We start from the raw sequence: 24,919 nt of genomic DNA on the forward strand, positions 1-24,919 counted from the left end.
ACTGATTTGTGGTTTCGATTATAGAAGCTTGTGACACGCAAAGTTTTCATTGTGTTCATTGTCTTTGATAATCAAGTCATTTATAAAGAAAATAGAAAGCGTAAAAAATGTAGGTTTACCTGACTTGTTGTGTGGCTCTCTGAGACGATCTCACTTCCTGTTTCGCTCTCTTTGGGAATACTCTCCGTGGATCCCTCTGTTCCTTTATGTTCTGATCCATCGGTGCTCTTGCTGATGAACACACAGCCGGATTCTAAAGCACCATTGGGCTGGTCCCGGCTGCTGGGTAGAACGTATGCCAGTTTGGCGAGGTCCAGTCCGGAGTTGAACTGCCAGAGTCTGTTTCTTGAAGCTGGAAGAGTCTGAATGCTGTAGCAGTACCGGCCGTAGAGAGGAGCTGAGACGGGCCGACGTGGATCCAAACCCAAACTCTGACCCCAGCTGAATGTCCTCAGACTATCCAGGTTATCCTGAGAATACCTAATAGTGTAAAATTTAAAAAAGTGAAGAAAAATGTTTTATTTGTATGATTGTATGTATAACAACAGACAAATACACTGTAAAAAATCCAACTTGCTGAATGATCTCCCAACAAAAAAAATAAGTAACTTGAACATAGATTTTCTTGTTAAAGGAGTAAAATGATTGTTTTGCATATACTAAACAAAATAAGCCAAAACATGTTTCTAACGAAGATTATTTTGGATTTAGATTCCCAAGTTTTTGGCCAAAGTGCAACAGACAGTTTGCCCAACTTACAAAAAAGTGTATTCTGAACAAACAAAATTGCAAGAGTTTGAAAGTTCCGAAGATGCACTGCTACTTGTTCAATTCTTTATTTCTTATTTGTTTTTTAAAGATTCGTGTTTTAGTTCTTGCTGGCTTAATTTATGCTTTAATCTTGTTATTACTGTTAGTTGTCTGTTGTGTTTAGAGTTTTTTAATGTATGATAGTTTTTGATTGTTGCCATGGTTGAGGTTTGTGTGTAAACATGCAAACATTTTATTTATAAATAAACCAATTTATAGTTTCTATTTATGTTCTATTTATGTTCCAATTTTTTTTATTGTTCAATAGTTAACATTGACTATGTTGTGACAACTAATGACTTAAAAATACATTTCAAGTTGGGTGGACTTCAGTCTCTGTTTGTTGTGTTGTGTGTGCTTGTGATAGGTTGCTTTATTATTGTAAGTTGACTCCAGTCTTTTTTTACAGTGTAGACAGAAGAACAGATAAATAGAAAGACGAATCAAGAGACAGACAGACAGATACAGATAAACAGGCCAACAGATGAAAAGACAGCCGGAAATAGATCATAAATCATGTTTTTTTGCAACTAGCGCACAACAACTCAGACAAGAACTAATATCCTGTACTAGATGCTTTTGAGTTACTAATATGTTAGTAAATTTGTTTGAGCCCTTGAGTAATGATACAAAAATGCTAAAGTGTCATTTTAAAATTGTTAGTTGCAATAATTCTTTAATCACACTCTACAGGGATATTAAAATATAAAAGGCTTAGAAAGAAAAATAAGCCAGAAGACAGAGTGGGTTTCATCTAACATAACTAGAGAGATCTTTTTAAACATTTTCCTTCATCCCCATAGCAGTTTTTCAAACGCAGCCCCGAGAGAACGTGACCTGGACGCTGCCATCTTCAATTCATGGCCATTTTGTTTTGGAAACGTTCATGAGCCAATCGTCTCAGCTGTAAATACCATGTGACTAAAATCGATTTGACAGAGCTGTGGAACATCTACAGTAATACAATGTTTTTGAATTACACGTCGCGTGTAAAAATAATGTTTTAGAACGCACAGCTAAATCAAATGCAACATGGCTGTTTTTTGCTAGCAGTGAATTCAAAGCGTGTGCCAGGAGGGGTTAACCGCTGAGGTTAACCAGCCAAACCCTGACCCCCTGTTTCAATAGCATAAATATTAACCAGATGAACTTTGCACTGAAACAGCTGCCAGATTGGCATCATAAAGGCTCATTGAACTGCACCCCAATGTACAGAGCAGTCATATCTCACGCAACTCTTCCTGTAGAGCATCGCATTAACAACGCAAAGGTCATGAGTTTAAAACACACATACTGATGAATGTAAACCTTGAAAATAATCAAAACACATGAATAAAAGTAAAGTAAGATGCTGCTTAAAACAACATTGAATGTCAGCTAATATTTCAGCTGAGTGCTACACCCGGCCTAATGACATTTGACATTTTCTAAGTGAATTTCAAGGAAATACCATGACTTGAAAGATCAAACGGTGTCGGCATTAAATCATGGAGATGAAATTCAAATAATGAAATGCTGCATCTATTCTTGTGTCCAAGTCAATGCAAACAAACACACACATGCTTGCAAACATACGAGTGCACTAACATGTTCTTGCTGTCTCTGAGGCGCTGTGCCTGTCTCATGCTCTGGGGGGCACTTTTCAGGGTCGCGATGTCGAAAGCGGCCGTGTCCGCTTCCCCGCCGCCCTCGTCATCATACGTGATGATGTTCTCTCTGATCTCATCATCTTCCACCGGAGATTGAGTGTCTCGCTTCCGTCTGCGTAGTGAGAGAGAGAGCACCACCACCACTGTAGGGCGAGAGAGACAAGTTATTTCAACATATGTTTATGAGTTTATAGCAATCATAATTTTAGTTTAATTGGTAGAGGTTGAGCTCAAATACAGGAAACACACAACTGAATAAAAAGCATCTGCCAAATGCACACATATAAATGCAAGTGTACGATAAAACACTGCTAAAAGGAACGGGCACTAAAAATGTGTTATACTGCACCATTAAACTTTAAGCCATTTTAAACATTAAAATATGATTATATTTAATATGAAGGATTACATCTAATTATATAGAGCATTATATATTCATGTTACATAATTAACCCAGTTAAAAAAATAACTCAATTCGTTCAAATTAAATAATTAAACAGCAGCCTGCAAACCTAAAGCAATATTTGGAATAAAACTGAAAACACAATAATCCATTTTGGCCGAGGTCGATGTCTGTTAAAGAGTTCACCCAAAAATATTCAATTCTTTCATCATTTATTCACCCATTTTAAACCTGTATAAGTTTATTACAAAAACTTATGTAATTCTGTTCTGTTTATTGCAGAACAGAAGATATTTCGAAGAATGTTGTGGATCCAACCCTTTGACTTTCATTGTATAAACAAAATACCACTGAGACATTTTTCAAAATATCTTCTTTTTTGTTCCACTGTAGAAAGACTCGTATACAGGATTTGATCCACATGGGGGGGGTGGGGTGATGACAGAACTTTTGTTTTTGGAGTTGGAAACTTAAATCAATGTTAGGGGTGGGGGATGTCCACAATCTGAAATGCCATATGATGCCGTCAGAACTCATCGATGTACATTATGACTGGCTTAGTACTGAGATGAAGCAACACATTCATTAGAAAACCCAAATGACAAACAGAGCGGAAACCACAAGGCGGGTTGGCATAGTTTGAACGACAGACACACACAGATGCACAAAAAGCAGCAATTTCAAGACAAGCCAGCAGGCAACGGCAGATGAAGAGAGAAAGTGATAGACAGATGCAGCTACAACAGATCATTAAACCAGTCGGGTGTAGAGAAGGTGAGCATAAGACCAGGGCAATGAAATCACTGACGAAACGCTCTGGAAATCCACACTGACCCAGAAGAGTGGAAGCGCAGGCCAGAATGGCCAGCATGGCGGCCGAGCTGAAGCCCAACAGCGAAGAGCTGGACGGTGAGGACAAACACACGGCCTGCCTCTCCCAGTCCGGCGGCGACGGTTTGTCTGTTTCACCCGGCTGACGTTTCTGTTCTTCTGCCCACATTCCTCCATTCTGGCAGGGACACACCGTAACGGTAATCGTTCCTGTGCTCCTGAGGTCTGACGCACCGTCACGGAGTATTATGGGTATTTTTAGAGTAAGTAAAGAGGAAGAGCGGGGAAGAGGCTTCAGGGATGACAACAGCAGAAGACTCGCCGTGTGGTCTGGAAGGAGTTGAAATTCAAACGTTCATTAGTCACGTGAACCGTTATGGAACCAATCTTTTTTTTTTTAAAGGGGTTAAAATGACAATTTGTCACTGTTTACTTATTATTATAATTTAGTTCCAGATCTGTATGCTGTTTTTTCTCTTTTTGTGCAACAGAAAAGAATCTTTACTCAATTTTTTTCTTCACAAAAGTTTGTAATCTGTGTAATCATAGTTAAAGTTAATCAAAGTAACGTGGTTGTTTTTTCAACTATATTATTTTACATAAAAAAAACATTGTGGATTGATTTATCAAATGTGAAGCATTTTCGTATCGCATATGGTATATCACATTACTTAGCAAGTAATATAGCATTTTTCTGTAATATTGTACAGCCCTAATTAAATAATAAAAAAAAGAAAAATACTACTACAATGATACTACTACATACTACAATAATAAAAAATGACTACTAATATATTATAATAAATAATAATTTTATTCTATTTTTTTTGTTTAAGTAAATTTTAATTAAAAAAAAATCAAATTGAACATATTAATATAATAGCAAAGTACAAAAGAATATTATTCAAATATTTATAATATACTAGCATAAATACATTTTAATCCGTTCTGCACACAATAAATATGAGAATACAGGTTTGGAATGCCATGTGAGGGAAAAACAGAAAAACACAGTTGACAGAGTTTTCATTGGTGGGTGAACGGTTCTTAAATCAATGAAAGGACTGAGAATACTGTATAAATGAATGAGGAATGAAAGAGAGAGACTGCAGAGCATACTGAGGGGAGTTTGGCGCGTTCAGCAAAGCAGAGTGTGACAAAAAGACAAATGGATGAGTATAATGAAGGTGGATATACGTCTGGACAGAGACCGGGAGGAAGATAAGACGGATGAAGGAGATGAAGAGCGCACCTCCCCTCTCTCTGATGGAGAAGTTGAGGGCACTGCTGGAGTCCGGGGGAATGCTGAAGTGAATGGGAGAGTTGAAGCTGCTTCGGTCTTTATCTACTGCCCGGATCACCTGAACCACCTGAAACACATATTGACAAAGATTATGGAGAGATATTGCAGCAGATGCTCATTCTACAAAACCAATAATAACATAACATTGATACACAGATGCCCCATTAGTAGCTGTTTCTGTGGGTCGCTATTTGTAAGTTGCCCGCCATATTGGAACTGTCAGGATATGTCTCAGAGAGAACCCAATTGCAGGCAACACAGGGATGAAGGGGTTAACATGGGGTTTATTTAAATATATAACAAGACAAAAGGACGAAACAAAAACCCACGCAGGGGAAAACAGGAGCAGGAATATATATTACAAAACAAACAAGGACACGGACTAACTAAACTATAAAACCAAAACACTTGAACAACAATGACTAAACTCACTTAGACTGGGGAACACGAAACAGGAACAAGGAACATCCAAATAGGCAACAAGGTACGGTATAAACAGCTACAGCAAGGGTAAGACATACAACAACGTCAAACCTCAAACAATGAACGCGCACAGGACAATGAAACATGAGGATTCTTATAGGGAAGATAACAAGAGGGAACAGGTGCAAGGGATTACAATCAAGGAAGGCTAATCAACACAAACTAGGGAACAGGAGGGTAGGAACGATGACGAGACAAGAGAGAGATGAAATCGTCTCTCTCCCACATGAAACAGAGGATTCTGTATGATTCCACCTCTAAACCAAGAAATACCTGACAAGGAGAGGTGGAACCATGACAGGAACAGTCAAAGTCTGTTCGTGAATTATACTCATGTGGGAATATCAAATGTTACGTCCTGTTGTGTAAACTGAAACATTAAAATTGTAAAAGTAGCACAATTGAAAAAGACAAAGACATCTGCATAGTGTTGGCCATGTTTGGAAAACTCGTTGATGTTTACAGCATCTACGACTGGCCTTCTCTCGTTCTCCATGATGTTCTGGTCTCTTGATAAGTGTTCACCGAACTGTTGTACATGTTACTGCTGAGAATCCCCGAAATGTCTTGGTTACGTCTGTAACCACAGTTCCCTGATGGAGGGAACGAGACGTTGTGTCGAGAACGACAGATGGGGTTCACCCTTGAGAACCAATCAACTCTGACTACTATAGAAAAGGCCAATGAAATTTGGCTAATGAAATTTATATTGCCGGCCTCCGCCCCCGGATGTCAGGTGTAAAACGAAGCCGGCGTGCAGCATTCATTTACCTCTTGTTCTGAAGAGCTTGAGAGCCTCTCACGACTGCAGCAGAATACGATACGTGTTTGTGGCATAAGGGACACAACGTCTCGTTCCCTCAATCAGGGAACTGAGGTTACAAACGTAACCAAGACGTTCCCTTTCTGTCGGTCTCTCGATGTTGTGTCTAGAATGACAGATGGAGTTACCTATGGAAAACACCACAACGCTGTATCGCGTCACAATCTCTAGCGAAGCGACGGTAACAAGCCTGGGCGTGTCAGCTCGAAGCTTTCGCGAAATTGTAACCTTCCAGTGTGGTGGTCGGGGGGTTCCAGAGCTTTCTTGGAGAAAGATGGGTACAGCCCTGACCGGTAACCTTTCACGGACGGAGCCTTAGCTCTCTACTGGCGAGAGGCCGTCCGGCTCGGGTTTACACCGGGTAAGCGCAACTTCCTTAATTAGGTATGCGCTGCAGAGGAATACGGTGGACATAGGTATGGTCTCGTCCTTGGAGGAGAATGCATGGAACGTGCGGGCTGAGTAATTAACAGCGAGGTGGAGGTCCACATGGGGAAGATCATGGGTTACCATGAGTGGAAACCATTTCATGAGGATACATCGGATGGAACAGCCCACGGAGGGGGTGTTACAAACGTCCGGTAGCACTAGGTCTGGTTAGAGCTATCTGTGATAGTTCATATGGAGTACCAGCCTAAGGAGGAAGGCTGCTCTGCCCAGCCCAACCCCCAGGGGGTGCTTGCTTAGTGATGGATGGAATGCCTGTTCTTAATCAGTATTTGGGTAAGAAGGAAGGATGGTGAGATACCTGTTCTTAGCCATACGTTTGGGTAAGAAGAGAGGTAGATAGCACACTGACACAACCTACTGGAGTGTGGACAGGTGCTTTCGCAGGCATACGCCCCCCTGGATGCCAGTCCTACATGTCGCCACGCAGGACGTGGGCTGACATCGGGTTTACTCCAAGGTTGTTAACCCTTGCGAAGGTGTTTGGGCGTAGCCCAACCCGCAGCTCTACAGATGTCTGCTAGAGAGGCGCTTCTGGCCAGTGCCTCGGAGGTGACTATACCCCGTGTGGAGTAAGCCCTCACTGCCAATGGGCATGGGAGATTCTGAGATCGGTATGCTGTCGTTACGGCATCCAAGACCCAGTGTGCCAGCCTCTGCTTGGAGACAGCCTTCCCCTTCTGCTGTCCTCCAACACAGACAAGGAGCTGGTCAGAGCTTCTGAGCTCTGCGTGCGGTCCAGGTGGAGGCGCAGTGCGCGGACTTGACACAACACGAATGGGGTTGGGTCTTCCTCCCCGATGGGGAGCACCTGCAAGTTCAACACTTGGCCCCAGAAAGGGAATAGTGGGGACTTTTGGTCCACGACTGAAGAGAGACTTGCCTCGTAACCTGCCCAGGGGGACCGTAGTCTGTCGAAAGGTCATGGAAGACCAGGGGGTCATGGTGCGTCGGCAGCAGGGCGTCATCACTCGACGCAGCGATCGTGTCCATCCCCCTCCTCGATGAAAGTACCACACCCAAGAGAACAGCAGGACATGCTCAGTCCTTAAAAGGACCTTTTTAGAAAAAATCTCTAACATCTCCAGAACCACCGAGACGCCCAGGGGAAGGTGGCTGCAGGTAGGAATGATCCGCTTCTCTACGTCGTAGATCCGGCAATGTAGAAGAAGAATGCGTTGAATTTGTTTTGCTCGTAGTCATGAGCGAAGGCTCTGAAGAACAAGAGGTAAATGAATGCTGCACGCCTGCTTCCTTTTATACCGGACATCCGGGGGCGGAGACCGGCATGCAAATTTCATTCGCCAAATTTCATTGGCCTTTTCTATAGTAGTCGACTGGTTCTCAAGGGCGAACCCCATCTGTCGTTCTTGACACAACGTCGAGAGACCGACAGAAAGGGAATATACTGTTAACCTTAGTCAAGGAATAAATTTTAGGCAAAGAATGAAAGTCATTTAATTTGCTTATTAAAAAGAGATTTGAATGAAATGATGTGTCCTTCATTATCTGAAAAGTTTCATAAAAGAACTCAAGGTCATAAGATTCTGCAGGATACGGGGCCGGTTGCATAAATCAGTTTTAGATTACTCGTCAAAATTTTTGTTTTAATACTTGTATTTACTTTTCTCATTTCATAAAATCTTATGCAACTGAGACTGGAAGATTTACACTATAAATTTCCACAGTTATTGTAGTACAAACCGGTGTTTCTTTGTTTATTAATTCCCTTGTAACGGCTTAATTTGTTCAATATTATTCCTCTAGTATGCAAATATTTTCAGCAAATGAAAACAATGACAAGCAATGTCTGCCATTTTATTTAAGTTGTTCAGCGTCTTCTTCCACAAAGCAGTGCAGTTGTTTTATCCAAATGTCTTTCTTCTATGACCTTACGTCCCAGTGAAATAAAAAATAACAATGCCAATTTTTTCCTAAAATATTGCAGCGTTTATTGTAAATAGTTTATTAATGTGGTTCATTTTCATTTTAAAAACTGTGTGCCCTCATAATCTTCAATTACAATCTGAAAAAGTACTTCCGTCCTGAAATGACTATCCATTTTTAATGACGAATGTTAGAACGCTTGGGCATACATCCAATCAAATCGCAGAGAAGACGAAAGCCACGCCCACTGTTTTTCCCATTTCACTCGGCAATGAGTCAAAATACGCAAGTAAAAACGATCGCAACTTCCGGCTCACAGGGACTCTAAATTATACTAGTTTTCAGGCACAGTCTTTAGCTAATTGGTACCAATGGATAGAACTGTCTAGAGCTTCATTGTAGGGGTCAACTGAGGTCAAAGCACAAGTCAAACGGGCCGACCTGTCCGGTGTTGCTGGAGTCGCACACGGCGGTGCTGTATTGTCGGTCGAGCTCGGGGGGGTTGTCGTTGAGGTCGAGCGTCTCTATGGAAACCGCTACCCTGGAAGTTTGGCTTGGGCTGTCTGTGGAAGAGAAGAGAATAGCCTTATGGGTAAAGTTAGAAATCAGAAAGCTTTTACACCGCAAGTAGGTCAGCTCGACCTAACTGACTGTGTAACAGAAATGACGTAATTCGCGTCTTCAGCGGGGTCTTTGCTCAACATCATGACCCGAAGTGGCACGAACACCATCATGTGCTCATCTGCTGTTCTGAATATAATGTTATATAACGCAATCAACAGAACCACACTTATCACACGCTGGCTTGCCCAAAAACTGATAATCATGACAGAATATAAGATGTAAATGCCTTTTAGGGGTCACTTTTAAGATGTTTTAAGAATTAAATCTGGTGACCTTGACCTCAGGTGGAAAACCGTGCGGGGGACTGAGCTCCAAAAGCAATTTGAGTTATCACGCCATTATCCCATTCTCTTCCATCTCTGTTTGTCCGTGTCATCCGTGAGCTTTCGTGTCCCCGGCCGGGTCTCAAGTAATAGCTTCTCTGTGGCACAATTACACGCCACTGCCCGTGTGAAATTGCCGGACGCCCGTGTTCCTTTAACAGTAATGGCGGGGAGGTGTGGTTACCTCTCTGTGTGGCGATGACAGTGATGTTATGCCATTGGTCCTGCTCTCGATCCAATTCCATCGCCGTGGTGATGAGACCGTTGTCGGTGGTGATACGGAACAGCGCCTCGGGGTCTGACTCGGGATCAATGGAGTACCTGTGAGGAGAAAAGACAGGTAATAGGAGGACAGGCGGATTAGAAGATGTACGGGAGCGAGCGAGTCATTTCAAGTCAATAACTCATTTAAACAGAGAAGCGTGCCAGATGAAAGTAAAACCAGCCCACACACATCCTGCTGGAACACAAAACTGAGAGACGAGTATAGAAATACATATTTACTTAATATTGTTGCTGAGGCCTGTGTCAGGGTCGATGGCAGCCACTCTCCCCACTACGCAAGCCGGAGGGCAGTTTTCAGACACGTCGAGTCGGTACCGGGCACGGGAGAACCGTGGAGGCTCATCCGCGTTCAGAACCGTCACCCGCACCATAGCCCGATCCTTAAACGGACCCCGTCTCAAAAACCGTGAGTCGATGTTTGGATTCTGCACCTCCACAGCGAGAGAATACGTGCTGCGGCGCTCGTAGTCGACGGCCTATTTCAACACAAAAAAGCACATCCTTATTAAAACACACACACTGGGTTTCTCTATACTGTATTTGGTAGCAGGAGGAAGGTTTTCTAAAATATCTCTTCATTTCAGCGAGAATTGAAAACTCCCACATATTCGTCTCATCTCTAAACCTCCGTAGAAACATATAGACAGTCAAAAATAGCATGTGTCTGGGATGCATAACTTCCACAGCTTCAGGCTTTGCTCTGGTGAGATTAGGTTAGGAGTCACTCATGCATGTAGGTCCAGAAACTTCTGTTCACGATGAGATTATAAATCCACCACACTGTTTCCATCAGTGAACTACAGACACATGCATGTGATGAAACATAATCATTTAGATGTAAACCACAGGAGGGATGGGACTGACATGCAAGATTACGTTTGAGTAAACATGGATTATTATTTAAAGAAGTTTATTATGAAAAGACTGATTGTCAATGCTTTTTAATAGTCTGTATGATTGTAGTAAAATACTCCGAGAGGATCTACACAGACACTTAAGGACACTTAGAACAATAAATATAATGATAACTATATTTGCGTCCACATCAACGGATGATAATGTTATATTTATTCTAAGCTTGTACGCTAGAGTAAATGAGCGAGCTTTATGAATTGAAGTGAACATTTGATTGGCTGTCAATCATTTATCAGATGAATTAAAACCTTCTGAAAGTCATCACAATGATATTTTCCCATTTTTTCATTTTTATCATTTTATCATTTTATCATTTTTAAGTCATTTACAAAAGGTTTAAAACATTAATTTCATTCTCTAAAATCATTGTTAATATGCTCTTAAATTTGTTTCATCTGTCCTTCCGTAACCACATATCTCCATATTTTGTGATTACATTTTTTGCCATACATCATTATTTGAAAATAAAATAAAAAAGAAGACATAGACCTAGTGACCACTTACTACTTTTTCATTAAATGCACACATGTAAATGATGATCTAGATGATGAAATAAATCAGTTGCACAACCACCTTCTGTCACGTCAAAGTGGAACTGCCTCCTGGTGCCGTCTCTTTATTCATGTTCCACCGTATTTCTAATTCTTGTTCAGCAGTCGTTTTATATCTTTTGCATAGAAATCTCAATAATATGCAATATTCAATATATAACCCAGCCCTCGGACCAAACCCTTGAAAAAATATGATCTCGACAGTATAAGTGGACTTTATTGAAAAACTGTGCCTGCGGTAGGTGCAGTAGCTGCAGTCAGTTGTATGTTGCTGGTATCGGTGGTGTTGCAGTGGTTGTAACAGCATGAGCGAGGAGCGTTCAGTGCAGCTAACACGCAGATGAAAAGCTCTGTCACTTGGGCTGCAGCCACGTGTTAATCAGCATCTCCTTTACTCGCTCACTCTCTTGTTACTCAGCAGCATCAGTCTCTGTGCGCTCTGTCTAATTTGCTTTTCGTACATGCACCCCCCTCACCGTGACTCGAGCGCTCCTCTTGTTCTTTGCAACCTCCACATTCTGCTTTTTAATGCATGCCTCTCCTTTACTGTTTGTAGTCCCCGTGTCTTTAACTAGCACGCATACCCGCATGTGTAGTATGCACACACATCTGTCTTTATAAGCAGCTATCAGGGCGGAAAATAGCTTGCTATTCATATTTCACAGTGCGTATTTTGGATCAGCTAAAATGTGTATCTCTCCACTTTTCAATTAGTTCCGTGCGAATTGGTGCTTTATATTTCAAATGCACGTTTGTCTATCCGTGCAGAGTTTCTGGTGAAATAAACTGGTGCCTGTACATGCCGCGGTGAAGCCTCCCGAGGGACTGCAGGTTAAACTTTCTTCCGCCGGCACTAATACGCATGTTTGCTGGCAGAGGCTTTCAGCACAGATTAACTCTTATTTACATCTGAACTCAATTAAAGTTAATTAAATTCATTTAGTTATTGTTTCTTTTATAGCTTTTCTTTATAGTTCCTTTATTCTAGGTCTGTTTAATTTTGTTCTCACATGTTTTACAGTAAAGCTGCGTTGAACAATGTGGAAATATAAAAATGTATAAATTGAAGAAGACAATATTAAATGAATTGAATACATTGCCTCTGTTGGTTGCTAGGTAGTTCTGGATGGTTGCCAAGGCGTTGCTATACAGCTGCTGTGATGCACAAGAGTGTTTTTTAATTGTGTTTCCTATGTAGTCGCTAAGGTGTTACTAGGTCCATATTTCTAGCAGGCCCCTCTCAAGTGTCTAAAGAGGTCTCCGCCTACAATTTGGTTTTTGTTGCTCATTATATTACACAAAAGACGAAAAAGATGCATCACATCTTTCAGGTCAAAGTCCCAAGTCCATAAATCTGAATAAAGGTTTAAGATACAATGTCATTTGTATTCCGCTCACCCACCTTGTTTAGTAAAATCACAGCCTCTTGGTTCAGTCCGGTTATATTGAACGTGTCTCCCGCCTCTCCGTCAACCATCGTAAAGTCCATCCGAGCGTTTTCCCCAAGATCTGCATCCGTTGCCAAGAGACGACCGATCTCCACCCCGGGGACAGCCAGCTCGGACACGGAAAATGACCACAGACCTTCAGGAGAGAAAAATGAAGAGAACGTCACAAATAGTTGGTCAAAAACAAGGACGTGCTATAAAATCATGATGTCACCTCATAATTACCGCCATTAATCACGTTACATAAGGCATGGTATAAAACTCCCACTGCCATTCAAATGCTTTTCAAATCGATATGCGCCGCACCCTCCGCCAGACTTTAAGTCAAAGACATTTTGAAAAGAGCCAAGCCTCCCCCTCTGTTCAGATAGACAGTTTATCTTCAGTTATAAGACAGTTTAATAACAGCTCTTCGTTCTTTCTATACTGTGGGCCAAGAATACAAGTCTAAAAAGAGAAAACCTCCTCGACTCGCTTGAAACTTAATTAGAGACAACAAATAACGCAGGCAATCTTCCGCACTCATTAAGAGAATAAAAAGTGCTTCTCTTCTCACAGGAGAGCAAGGCATCATATCTCATATCATGATCAATCACAGGAACAAAAATAAAATGCAGTTGCTAAGATGCTCGGAGAAGTTGCTAGCGTGTGCTGCATGGTTGCTACTGGAATTCGTTTTTTGCATTTTTTATCATTCATCACAAACAAATACTTTCTAGAGAAAAGAAAACGGATAGAGAAAAGAATAGACCAAAAAGAGAAAAGAGGAAGGGAAGGGAAAAGCAGAGAAGAAGAAGAGGACAGAAATAAAATAAGAGAAAGAGAAGAGAACAGAATGAGAATAGAAGAGGAAGAGCATAGAAAAATTATATAAAGAGAAAACCAGAAAAAAAAGACGACAGAAATAAAAAAAGAAGAGAACAGAACAGAATGCGAATAGAAGAGAAAGAGGAGAGAAAAAGAAAAAAGGGAAAAAGCAGAGGAAAAGAAGAGGACCGGAATAAAAAAGAAGAGAAGAGAACAGAATGAGAATAACAGAGAATAATAGAGAAAGAGAACAGAACAGAATGAAGACAGAAGAGAAAGAGGAAATCAACAGAAAAAAGAGAAAAGCAGAGGAAAAGAAAAGGTAACAAATAAAAAAGAAGAGAAAGTGAAGAAAACAGAATGAGAATAAAAGAGAAAGTGAACAGAACAGAATGAGAATAAAAGAGAAAGTGAACAGAACAGAATGAGAATAGAAGAGAAAGTGAACAGAACAGAATGAGAATAAAAGAGAAAGTGAACAGAACAGAATGAGAATAGAAGAGAAAGAGGAGAGACAATTAAAAAAGAGAAAGCAAAAAAAAGAAGAGGACAGAACAGAACAGAATGCGAATAGAAGAGAAAGAGGAGAGAAAAAGAAAAAAAGAGAAAAGCAGAGAAAAAGAAGAGGACCGGAATAAAAAAGAAGAGAAGAGAACAGAATGAGAATAGAAGAGGAAGAGCATAGAAAAATAATATAAAGAGAAAACCAGAAAAAAAGACGACAGAAATAAAAAAGAAGAGGACAGAACAGAACAGAATGCGAATAGAAGAGAAAGAGGAGAGAAAAAGAAAAAAAGAGAAAAGCAGAGAAAAAGAAGAGGACCGGAATAAAAAAGAAGAGAAGAGAACAGAATGAGAATAGAAGAGGAAGAGCATAGAAAAATAATATAAAGAGAAAACCAGAAAAAAAGACGACAGAAATAAAAAAGAAGAGAACAGAACAGAACAGAATGCGAATAGAAGAGAAAGAGGAGAGAAAAAGAAAAAAAGAGAAAAGCAGAGAAAAAGAAGAGGACTGGAATAAAAAAGAAGAGAACAGAACAGAATGAGAATAAAAGAGAAAGAAAAGAGAACAGAATGAGAATAACAGAGAAGAGAACAGAATGAGAATAACAGAGAATAATAGGGAAAGAGAACAGAACAGAATGAAGATAGAAGAGAAAGAGGAAATCAACAGAAAAAAAGAGAAAATCAGAGGAAAAGAAAAGGTAACAAATAAAAAAGAAGAGAAAGTGAAGAAAACAGAATAAGAATAAAAGAGAAAGTGAACAGAACAGAATGAGAATAAAAGAGAAAGAAAAGAGAACAGAATGAGAATAAAAGAAGAGAAAAAAGAATATAATATGTAAGAAGATATTTTATATCATATACATAATATAACATAGCAAAAGAGACATTTATCATTTTTTTTCTACATTTTTGCTGATACAGACAGACAGACAGACAGACAGACAGACAGACAGATGTGAGAGATTCAGATTCAACTCTGTCCGGCGCTTCAACCATCAAAAAGCCAACTATACGATAAAAAATCTTCACAAATGCCTTCCAAGAGAAAGAGTGAGAGGGCGTATCAAAGAAAGAAATGTGATCCAAAGAGCCATAGAAATATGAAAAGGAATGCGACGATTCCTTGCTTCTTTTAAGAGCCAAATTTGCTCGCGAACTGAAAATGAATCACGCAAACAACAAAGGCTGAGACAGTGTGATTCACCAGAGGCAGTTTGTGCCAGCTAATAACTTCCAACATTCATTAAAGCCGAGGGCAGCCAAGAGAAGAGGATTGCAGAAACACACTGTGGGAATACAATATGGCTTCTTTGCACACTATATTAACACTGTGTATTATTCAGAGGAGAAGAGGAGGGATAAGCAGAAGAGATTAGGATAGATAGATAGAACAAAAAAGAGAATGACATTAGGAAACCTGGCGGAGCGAAGGCTGGGAAAAGCGAGGACAGGAGAGCGGCGGAGACGAGTGTGTATTCATGTAGGAAAAAGAGAGAGAGAGGGAAGATGTATTGTATGTCTCCGAGCGGTATTTTTCAGCTGTGATTGTGCTGCGTACTGAGCCAGAAAGCTCTGAACTTTACATGAAATATTAATCGTGTGGATTTTGATGAGAGAGTCCATAGGGACGCATGATAGACGCCGTAACACTCTTCAGAAACACCCGAGAGCACGTAGCACACATTATCGTCATCATCTGATAATGTTCGCCATCATTATTGTTATGAAAATCTTTATAATTACGATACACAGCGTGATGCAGTCGTTTCTCCGAGGGTTTGTGACAGACAATCTTGGCACGGAGACCTTTAATGATGGCTGTGGCGTTGGGAATGAATATAAGTAATCACATGTGTCCCTGAACGCCTTTACCGGTTTTCTCTCAGTTTTGTTTATGTGTGCGCATGTCTGACAGCGCAATAGTAAAAGTCCTAAACAGACATAATAGTAAATAACGTATAAAAGTCAGCTCTCGAATCATGCAGTTGATGTCGAAATGACAAAATTAAGAACTATGCAGGGACTGCGGACATGACAAGAGATGTAAAAGTACGCCTTCTAACCATTTTCCGACTGCATTTTTAATTACTATCGACGATGACGTCACTGCTCGCGAGAAACTCTGCAAGTTTCTTGGTTTTCTGTGTAGCCGCTTTATTACTATGGGTGTGAATCCTTGAAAACAACTATCTTTTTAATCAGATTTTTGATAGATATCCATTTATTTTGTGCATGTAAACGCACTCATTGTCTCAAAACTGAGCTCAGATTGATCAAGTCTAAGATCAAAAGTCAATATTATTGAAGATCTCATTACTCATCAAATTTTCTCTATAATCGACATTCATTTTAAACCTCGATACTCCTCATGTGTTTAGACAATTACACTCTCATTTATTTTTCATACGCAATTTTAAGAGAAACATCTGAGATTAAGTAAGATAAATGAAACACAACAAAGAACTCCATCAAACCTCCTGAGATATGAAAGAGCAACAAATGAACATCAATCTTCCTCCGAATGAACAACAATTAAGACTTCTAGTTCCTTAGGTGAAGGTCAAACCATAATGTGCAACATGGTATTTTGATTCTCCTGTTTATCTGATGTGATTCATTTTAAAGTTACAGTTTGTAGAAATTGCCGCTAGAGGGCTCACGATCAAAACAACAACAATCGTGTAGCTTGATGATGCGGTGTAGAAGCGTGGAATGATGGGATACTTTGTCTTCAACACCACCGCTGATGGTACCGCTGATACATCAATCAGACAGGAACGAGAAATCATGTTAGAGGTAAAGTAATTAAGTTTATAAATGTTGCGTTTTATGAAATCATTTTAATGAATTAGACCAGAGTAATGTGAGGTTTAAAACTAAATTGTTAATTCAATTTCAAGTTTACTAATATAGTGCTTTTCACAATGTGCATTGTTCCAAAGCAGCTTTACGAAGCAGATAAGAAAATCACAGAAAATCACAGAAAGGTAAGTCACAGAAGTTACAGTAATTGTCCAATTCGATGGTGTTATAACACTGCACAGTTTTAAGTGTTCAAATCAATCATAGTCAAAGTTATTTTGAACATACCAACATCATTTGCAATAATTTTAGACGCACTGGCGGTACAAACAAGTTCCGCATTTGTGTCACAACAGTGTCACGCGGTTGCTACGTCAGTAAAGGCGGCAAACAAAGAGTAACGCGGATATGACGCCATTGACAGGCGACTAAACAGCATTGGTCCAACGCTTAGAATGGAGATTTTCTCACGATTTAAAAGCTGTTGGAAACATTTGCGATATTTTAAATACATATACTAAATATATAACATTGGCCAAGTGGTTTTTGGATATTTTATTGCAAAATTCTTACAGTATATACACCTGATGCTGACTAATATTTCTGGATGACTTTCAAAAGTTTCATTTTACTTTCATAGGGTGTTCTTGGAAATGAAAAAAGTTCTTGGCGTATTTGCATTTACAGACGACGCAACAAACATTTCCTTGTTTCAGACTAACGAGGCAGAAAAGAACAAGTGAACGACATGCTGTAACCAACTCCAACAAACAGCAGCGCTCGAAACACGTCTCAGGAAACTTAAGACGAGTTTAAAACTCGCCTGGAATCACAAAAACGAGCAGCAAAACATCTGTTAGCATGTGAGAGTCTTTTTTATGCTTAGACGTTGCTTGGTTTACACATTCAGAAGAAATTCGTGTTTTTAAATCTTTTGAAGCAGTGAGAAGAGCGAGAGAGAAGCTGTGGTTGAATAAGTGCACTTCATTACTATACTTAAAGTATTATTCTGGGGAATTTCTACTTGAGGACTATTAAAAACAGAATACTTTCACTCGATGCATTTGCAAGCGAAAATAATTACACTATTACATAATATTTTAACTAGGCATTAAAAAGTGCAAAATATATCATTTGGAAATTATCTTGAGTTTATATTTACTACACTCCCATCTTTTGTAGAAACAAATCAAACCCTAACATAGTCTTTGACATTTCAAGATTTCCATCCAATATAGAATTACAGATTTTCCCATTCTGTGTCAGATTGATTAAATAGCAAATGATTCGCGCTCATTTGTGCCCCCGTGGATGTGCTGGTTGGAAAAAGTGGTGTTTTCAGGGCCATAGATAGTGGCGGACTGACCAGTAGGACATTCTGAGTCCGCCTGGTGGACTTATTAACGCGAATGCATGCAAATTGAAGGCATTAGCGATTCGGACATGTATGCATGTAACGCAAAACACACGTCACATACAGCCCCCCCTCCACAGATTTGGTGAAGGGCCGATGTGGTCCAAAAAGTCAAGGGCTGAAATAGCTTCCCAGTCCGCCCCTGGCCATAATCCAACTAAAACCTGGTCTAAAGTCAATGGTGCAATATATTTTTTATTTAAAGATTGCGTTAGTAAGAAAAGAGCCTCTGGGCGGGACAACAACATGCTTTCACTTTACTTATAAAACAGGGAAGCGCATAATTATGATTATTGTGTACATAAAGATAAACATACAGATTGTACTGTAGATGGTCTTCTCGCGTGCTTTATCCTCACGCACGAGCAGATGCGTTTCCTCTCTGGAATAATGTCCAGTGTAAATAGCAAATCCGGCATGAGTGCAACTAGCTCTTAAAGGGAATGAAAGCTCTTATTGGTTTACTGCACGTGACGCAGTGCAATTTAGACCATGTGCTTAGATCATTAAAACAGGGCCCCATGGGTTTAATCCTCAGAGAAAACACAATCATCGTGATAGAAATGTGATTATTACAGACACAGTTTAACCAATGCCAATCGACGATAAACATTACAAATGTCACATCTCTTGAAAACTAATCTGGTCTAAATAGGACTCTGAAGTGTTTTGTAGTCATTGAGATGATTGTGATTAAATAGTCAGCTTTAAAAAGTCTTTGCATCACATTTACTCTAATGAGAAAATCTGCATTGTCTCCTTGTTTCAGCTGTTAATTTCAAATGCCAAGAAAAGATGTTACCTGTTAAATTCTTAATGAAATGAACACCTTTATCGCACAAGTATTGGTTTGCTTAGAACTTCTTAACGCTGCAATCTATAACTTATAAAAAATTAAAATGTTCAAAAAAGTGCATACACAAAATACATTGTCTCACAATGGTAAGCTTATAATGATTTACAAGTTGGCTGACGTCATTTCACTGCAACTAGAGGTGGCACAATATACTGATATTGTCTATAACTGTCATATTAAAACCATGATATCATACAAATTATAATACTAGAAAGAATTTGCTTCAGATAATAACTGACAGTTTCTTACAATCCAACAAATTTCATTTTTGTACATTGCATAAAGAAGAACTTGCAATAATACAATGTATTACAATGTACTTTATATTTATACAGTATATAATGTTTTTATTTTATTTATTTGTCTATTATTTTTATTTTTACTTTTAATTATAATCTATGTGACGCTGCTTTGCACCAATGGAAATTGTGAAAAGCGTTATATAAATTCTACATACAGTGTAAATTTGCAAACTATTTAGCACCTGGTCAATCTTGCCTGAAGTCTAGGAATGCATTTTTAGTATTATTCAATGACCAAAATAAAAGAGAAAACGCAAAATGAGCAAAACTGAAGATAGCATCACTTATCATTACTGATAGTAGCATTTATAACTTTTAAAAACATCTTTTCAATATATATTGAGATCATTTCTATTATACATTTTTTGGCTATTATAATCGAGTAGTGAAAATTTGATATCATGACAACCCTTGGAAACATACTGTCAAGTATACTAGCATGCAACATTATGTTTCTAATAGACATGGCGATAGAGATTGCAATACTTCAATGACCACCTATCTTAATTTATAGCTTACATTATTTGACTTTTGTACTTACAAGTTTTCCTATAAAGGTGACCCTTTAGTGGTTATTCTGTCGTATCTGAGCAGGTGAAACTGGTGATCTATATCGACTGAAATTAGCTCCGAACTCACAGCGACATCTTGAGTTATGAGTCCAGTCCGGCTCACACCATCTCTCTGGACTTCTCTTGCTCTGAGGTGACTCAGTGTTGTTTACTTCCTATTTTTCTTCGGACACACACACTCATAGAAAGATACAGACTGACAGCAACCCATACCCCTTATCAAAAGTCACTTGCGCATACCGACCTCCCAAACTTTGATATCTCGCAAACACAACCACAGCACATGCCACAATGGTGTTATCTTGAAAGACATCATTGAATATTTCATATACACGTACACACGGATGCTCTTATCTTCCCATCAAACATACCTTTGTATCTCGCCTCCAAACACACACTTATGCACGCGCTGCTGGGGTTTTTAGCACCTGGAGAGTCGTACGAGGTGTGCTGTAGAAATGAAAGCTGTGACAGATCACGGGTCAGCGGGCACCAGACTCATTTGAGAGATTCATGACTAGAGCCACACTGTGATTGAGAAACAATGTGATCCAGAACACCCGCTGAGAGCTGAGAAATAACCCACACCGGCACACAACGTCTGTAATACACCATCACAACTGGAAATAAAGGACACGATCGAAGTCTTCGCTAACCCAACACCCGATATGAAAGACAAAACAGATGAGATTTCTGTAATCTCTTAATTATTTCTCCAAGACATTATTGAGAATGGAGAATGAATGGAAACTATTTCTTAAAGGAGTAATATGGCTTGGATACATGTTTTTCTGTGTCTTTGGTGTGTTATAAGTTGCCCATGCATGTATTAGACATCTAAAATTGCTAAAATAAAACTGTGGGAACAAAAGATGCATTCTATCTAAAAGCAAATGCTCACCCAGACCTGCCTGAAACGCCTGGTGTAACCACACCCCCACAAATCTACGTCAGTTCATGGTATGATTTGACTAAGACTGCCCAAATGTATACTCAAGTATGGTGGGCGTACCTGTCAGTACAATTGAAGAGGAACCTGATGTTCCAAAAATGGTAAGAGGTGTTACGTTTCCTTCACACGCTTACAGTATTCAACCAATCACTACGCACTGGTTAACTGGCCAATAAAAGCACACCTCGCTTTTCAGAGCGATGAGCTTTGTTAAAAATATGCAAAAATATTGCATATTTTGCTGCAAGACTGTGGAAAATACAGCTTTTTTGTATATTAGACATGTGTCCTATTAACCGCGGTTTAATAATAATGCAAGGTATCGATTATTTTATTGATGCAAAGCTTGTCCATGAAGCACGGCTCTGGGATCAGCAGGAAATGCAGCCCGATCTAAAAGCAGTGTGAGTTTGAGTCACTTGTAACCTGCATTTAAAAAAGCAACACCAGTCAAACGTATCAAAATAAATATACTCTATTATTATGAAAATACCTAAGGAGGCTTGCGGATCAGAGATAAAAACACGTCCTTAGGCATTTCCTACATGTGTAATGGTCTTCTTCTGCAGTCCGTATTTGGAGTTTCAGCACGAGAGCGCCCTCAGGCTTTTGGATGCAGCAGCATTTGACCGTACTTCACTCACAATGTGTGCATAATCACGTGATATATATTTTCGGTTAACCGGACAGATGTCTATCATGTACAGACATTGCATCACAATAAACAAAAAAACGAATCGATAATATTCTTTTGAGCCGTGTCATATGACCCCTTTAACTCTCCTTTGTCTCAGATATTTCTCCTTAAAGCCAAACATCTCACAGACATCTCCATTTGACTCTCAGAAGAGATCTCACCTAACATCTTTTTCATAATTAATTTGAAACTATATTTCTTATATGAAATGTATAAACACGCAGGTGCATGAGGTTTTGTGAGGTGTCTACGGGACGAGAGCGAACATAATGATGCCTGCAACGCAACAGAAAATCCATGACAGGTTGCTGCAAGACCGTGCAAGAGGATAAACAAACAACAGGTGTTTTCAGGCGTTGTGATATAGACTTTGATTCAAGGCAATAATGAACGTAAGTCTCTCTATAATTGAGGCGCTGCCAGTAAGACATGCTATAATATTTAACTAACAGTATTACAAATTTCCAGGGAAATAATCTTATTCAAACAATTCAGAGAGGCGATCGAATTTATGCATGCAAGTAATTGCGTTCGTCATCTTTATCCAGTGCCTGTCTGATAAGATCAGATCCCAATCAGAAAGAATATAATACAGCCCACACGACTCAATCCCCCGTGTCAACATCTGACATCAGGCTCACTGTCTTCAAACAACCGCTCGCCTCTTCAAACCGTCAATCAATTACGATAACAAGACGGATTTGGTTTTATGAATACGACTGCTGTAATAAGCTGGAGTGGACAGAGACACAGTCTGTATATGAGAGAGCATGATGTCTCATACACACCTTTTCTCCTCATGCTTGTAAATAAACCGGCAGGCATGGAAACAGGACTTGTTAGCCAACAGTGCTCGGCTAATGGATGCCGTGCACACGGACAGAAATATAAAGAGCCCGCGGCAAAACTCTTTGATCTTCACAACAGAACCATTTTTGAATTCTGAGCTTATATATTCTGAACCATAAACATATATATTACCAGAACAAACTAGAACAGACAAACATGAAACAGAACGAAAAAGACTGAAATAAAACTGGACTAGAAAATAAATGAGACAAACAAGACAAGACTGGAACAGAGCAGACCAAAATGAAATGGAATGGAAAGAACAGACTAGACTAAAGTGAAAGAGAAAAGTAGAGACCACACATTAAACTGGAACCGAAAAGACTCCAGACTAGACTTAAATAGAAAAGAACGTAGTCAATTAAAACAGACTACACTAGACTGGAGCAGAGGGGCAGGACACATTAAACTGAAACGGAAAATACTAGAACAGACTGGAATAAGAAAAGTCAAGACTAGACTAAAATAGATAAGAACGACTAAACTAGACTGAACTGAACATTACAGACTACACTAAAATGGAATAAAACAATCTACCACGGACTAGACTGGAATAGAATTTACTAGACTAACAGGGAAAAGCAATATAATAACTTCAGACGTGACTAAACTAATACTGAACAGACTAGATTAGACTGGAAGAGAACAGACTAAACAGAAATAGAAAAGAATAAACTAGACTGAAGATATTAAGAACAGACCAAACGAAAACAGACTAGACTAAAGTGGAACAGAAAGGACTACAGAAAAATGGGAAAGACTGGAATAGACTGGAAAAAGAAAAGTCCAGACTAGACGAAACTAGAAAAGAAAAACACTAAACTAGACTGAACTGGAACATTACAGACTACACTAACATGAAAGAAAACAATCTACTGCAGACCAGACCGGAAGAGAAAAAACTAGACTAAAATGAAAAAATACAAACTAGACTAAAAGGGAAAAGCACAGACTGGACTAGATGGAAATATGAAAAATTCAGACTAGACAAAACTAAAACCGAACAGAACAGACTAGTTTAGACTGGAAGAGAACAGACTGAACAGAAATAGAAAAGAATAAACTAGACTGAAGTTATAAAGAACAGACTCAATTAAAACAGAACAGACTAAAGTGGAACAGAAAGGACTACAGAAAAATGGAGAAAATAAAAAAAATAGACTGGAATAAGAAAAGTGCGGACTAGACAAAACTAGAAAATAACATACTAAACTGGAAGAATGCAGACTACACTAAAATAGAACATAACAGACTAGACTAGACTAAAATAAAAACAGACCAGACTTGACTGCAATGTCTAGATTGGATAAAAAACTGAAAGAAAAAATACTTTAATAGACTAGACCAGACTAGACTGGACTGGACTGGATTAAGTAAATACCAGAATAGACTAAAATAGAAAATAACGGAATAAACTGGAACATTACAGACTACACTAAAAAAACAGTCTAGTCTGGACTAAACTGAAGCAGAACAGACAATACTAAAATGTAAAAGAACAGATTAGACCAGACTGAAATTTGAAAAGTTAAGAGTAGACAAAAGTGAAACAGAACAGAGTAGGTAAGACAGGAAGAGAACAGACTAGACTTAAATGTAAAAGAAAAGACTAAGACTGAAGTGGAAAAGAACAGACTAAACTAAAACACACAACTGGAAAAGAACAGTCTAGATCAGTCGTCCTCAATAGGCGGACCGCGGGCCAGATCCGGACCTTTGCTTTGTTCCATCCGGGCCGCGAGACATAGCCTAATAAACCATTTAAAATTTTGAAATAGAGCCGCGTGTCTTCACAACGGAGAATCATATCACATGCGCTCTCAGGAACATTTATCTAATTAATCTTTGGCTGCTTTATCCTCTAATATCTAAAGACTCATAATCTAATTGATTATTAGACAACAGGCATTAAAGATGTATTTCAAGCATTCAATTCATATCTTATCATTTTAATAAGATTTTGGTATTATTTAGATAATATTAAAGATATTGTTCTATTTTAACAGAATATTCTGTAGGATGATTTTATGAAGCACATTAGCAGGTTTACATTCTGTAATGAACAAATAATTTAAATAATTGGGACATTATATCTTTAAATAATTGGGACATTATTTAAAGATAGAAGTAGTTCTGGTATGAAAGTGAAAAGGTGAAAATGGCATGGAAAGCCTAATTTAGTAAGTTATTTTGTTTTCTGTTTATGATTTTAATTAATATATAGAATTTAATTGTTACATTGGCTGTTTGCATGTTGTCAGTAGTTTTGGTTTTACAAATATTAATTATCAGACTTCTATTAAGAGGGCATTCCCCTAAAGCCACAGAGCCTATACATACATACATCAAAATACAAAATAAATGCCCTGATGAAAG

At 39.0% G+C, this 24,919-nt stretch overlaps 1 protein-coding gene across 2 annotated transcripts in view; it reads right to left on the reverse strand.

The window, feature by feature from the left end:
* LOC130409361 (cadherin-11) overlaps positions 1 to 24,919 on the reverse strand; it is a 56,032-nt gene that overhangs the window by 3,044 nt on the left and 28,069 nt on the right. For both annotated transcript variants that reach the window (XM_056733295.1, XM_056733293.1), the window contains exons 6-13: positions 12,737 to 12,918; positions 10,088 to 10,344; positions 9,768 to 9,904; positions 9,078 to 9,199; positions 4,946 to 5,063; positions 3,697 to 4,023; positions 2,398 to 2,602; positions 120 to 480 (exon numbers count right to left, since the gene is read on the reverse strand). In XM_056733295.1, coding sequence (XP_056589273.1) covers positions 120 to 480; positions 2,398 to 2,602; positions 3,697 to 4,023; positions 4,946 to 5,063; positions 9,078 to 9,199; positions 9,768 to 9,904; positions 10,088 to 10,344; positions 12,737 to 12,918 — 1,709 coding nt within the window. The remainder of the gene's footprint in view (positions 1 to 119; positions 481 to 2,397; positions 2,603 to 3,696; positions 4,024 to 4,945; positions 5,064 to 9,077; positions 9,200 to 9,767; positions 9,905 to 10,087; positions 10,345 to 12,736; positions 12,919 to 24,919) is intronic.

Source organism: Triplophysa dalaica, chromosome 20, assembly GCF_015846415.1.
Source record: "Triplophysa dalaica isolate WHDGS20190420 chromosome 20, ASM1584641v1, whole genome shotgun sequence".
NCBI classification, from domain to species: Eukaryota; Metazoa; Chordata; class Actinopteri; order Cypriniformes; family Nemacheilidae; genus Triplophysa; species Triplophysa dalaica.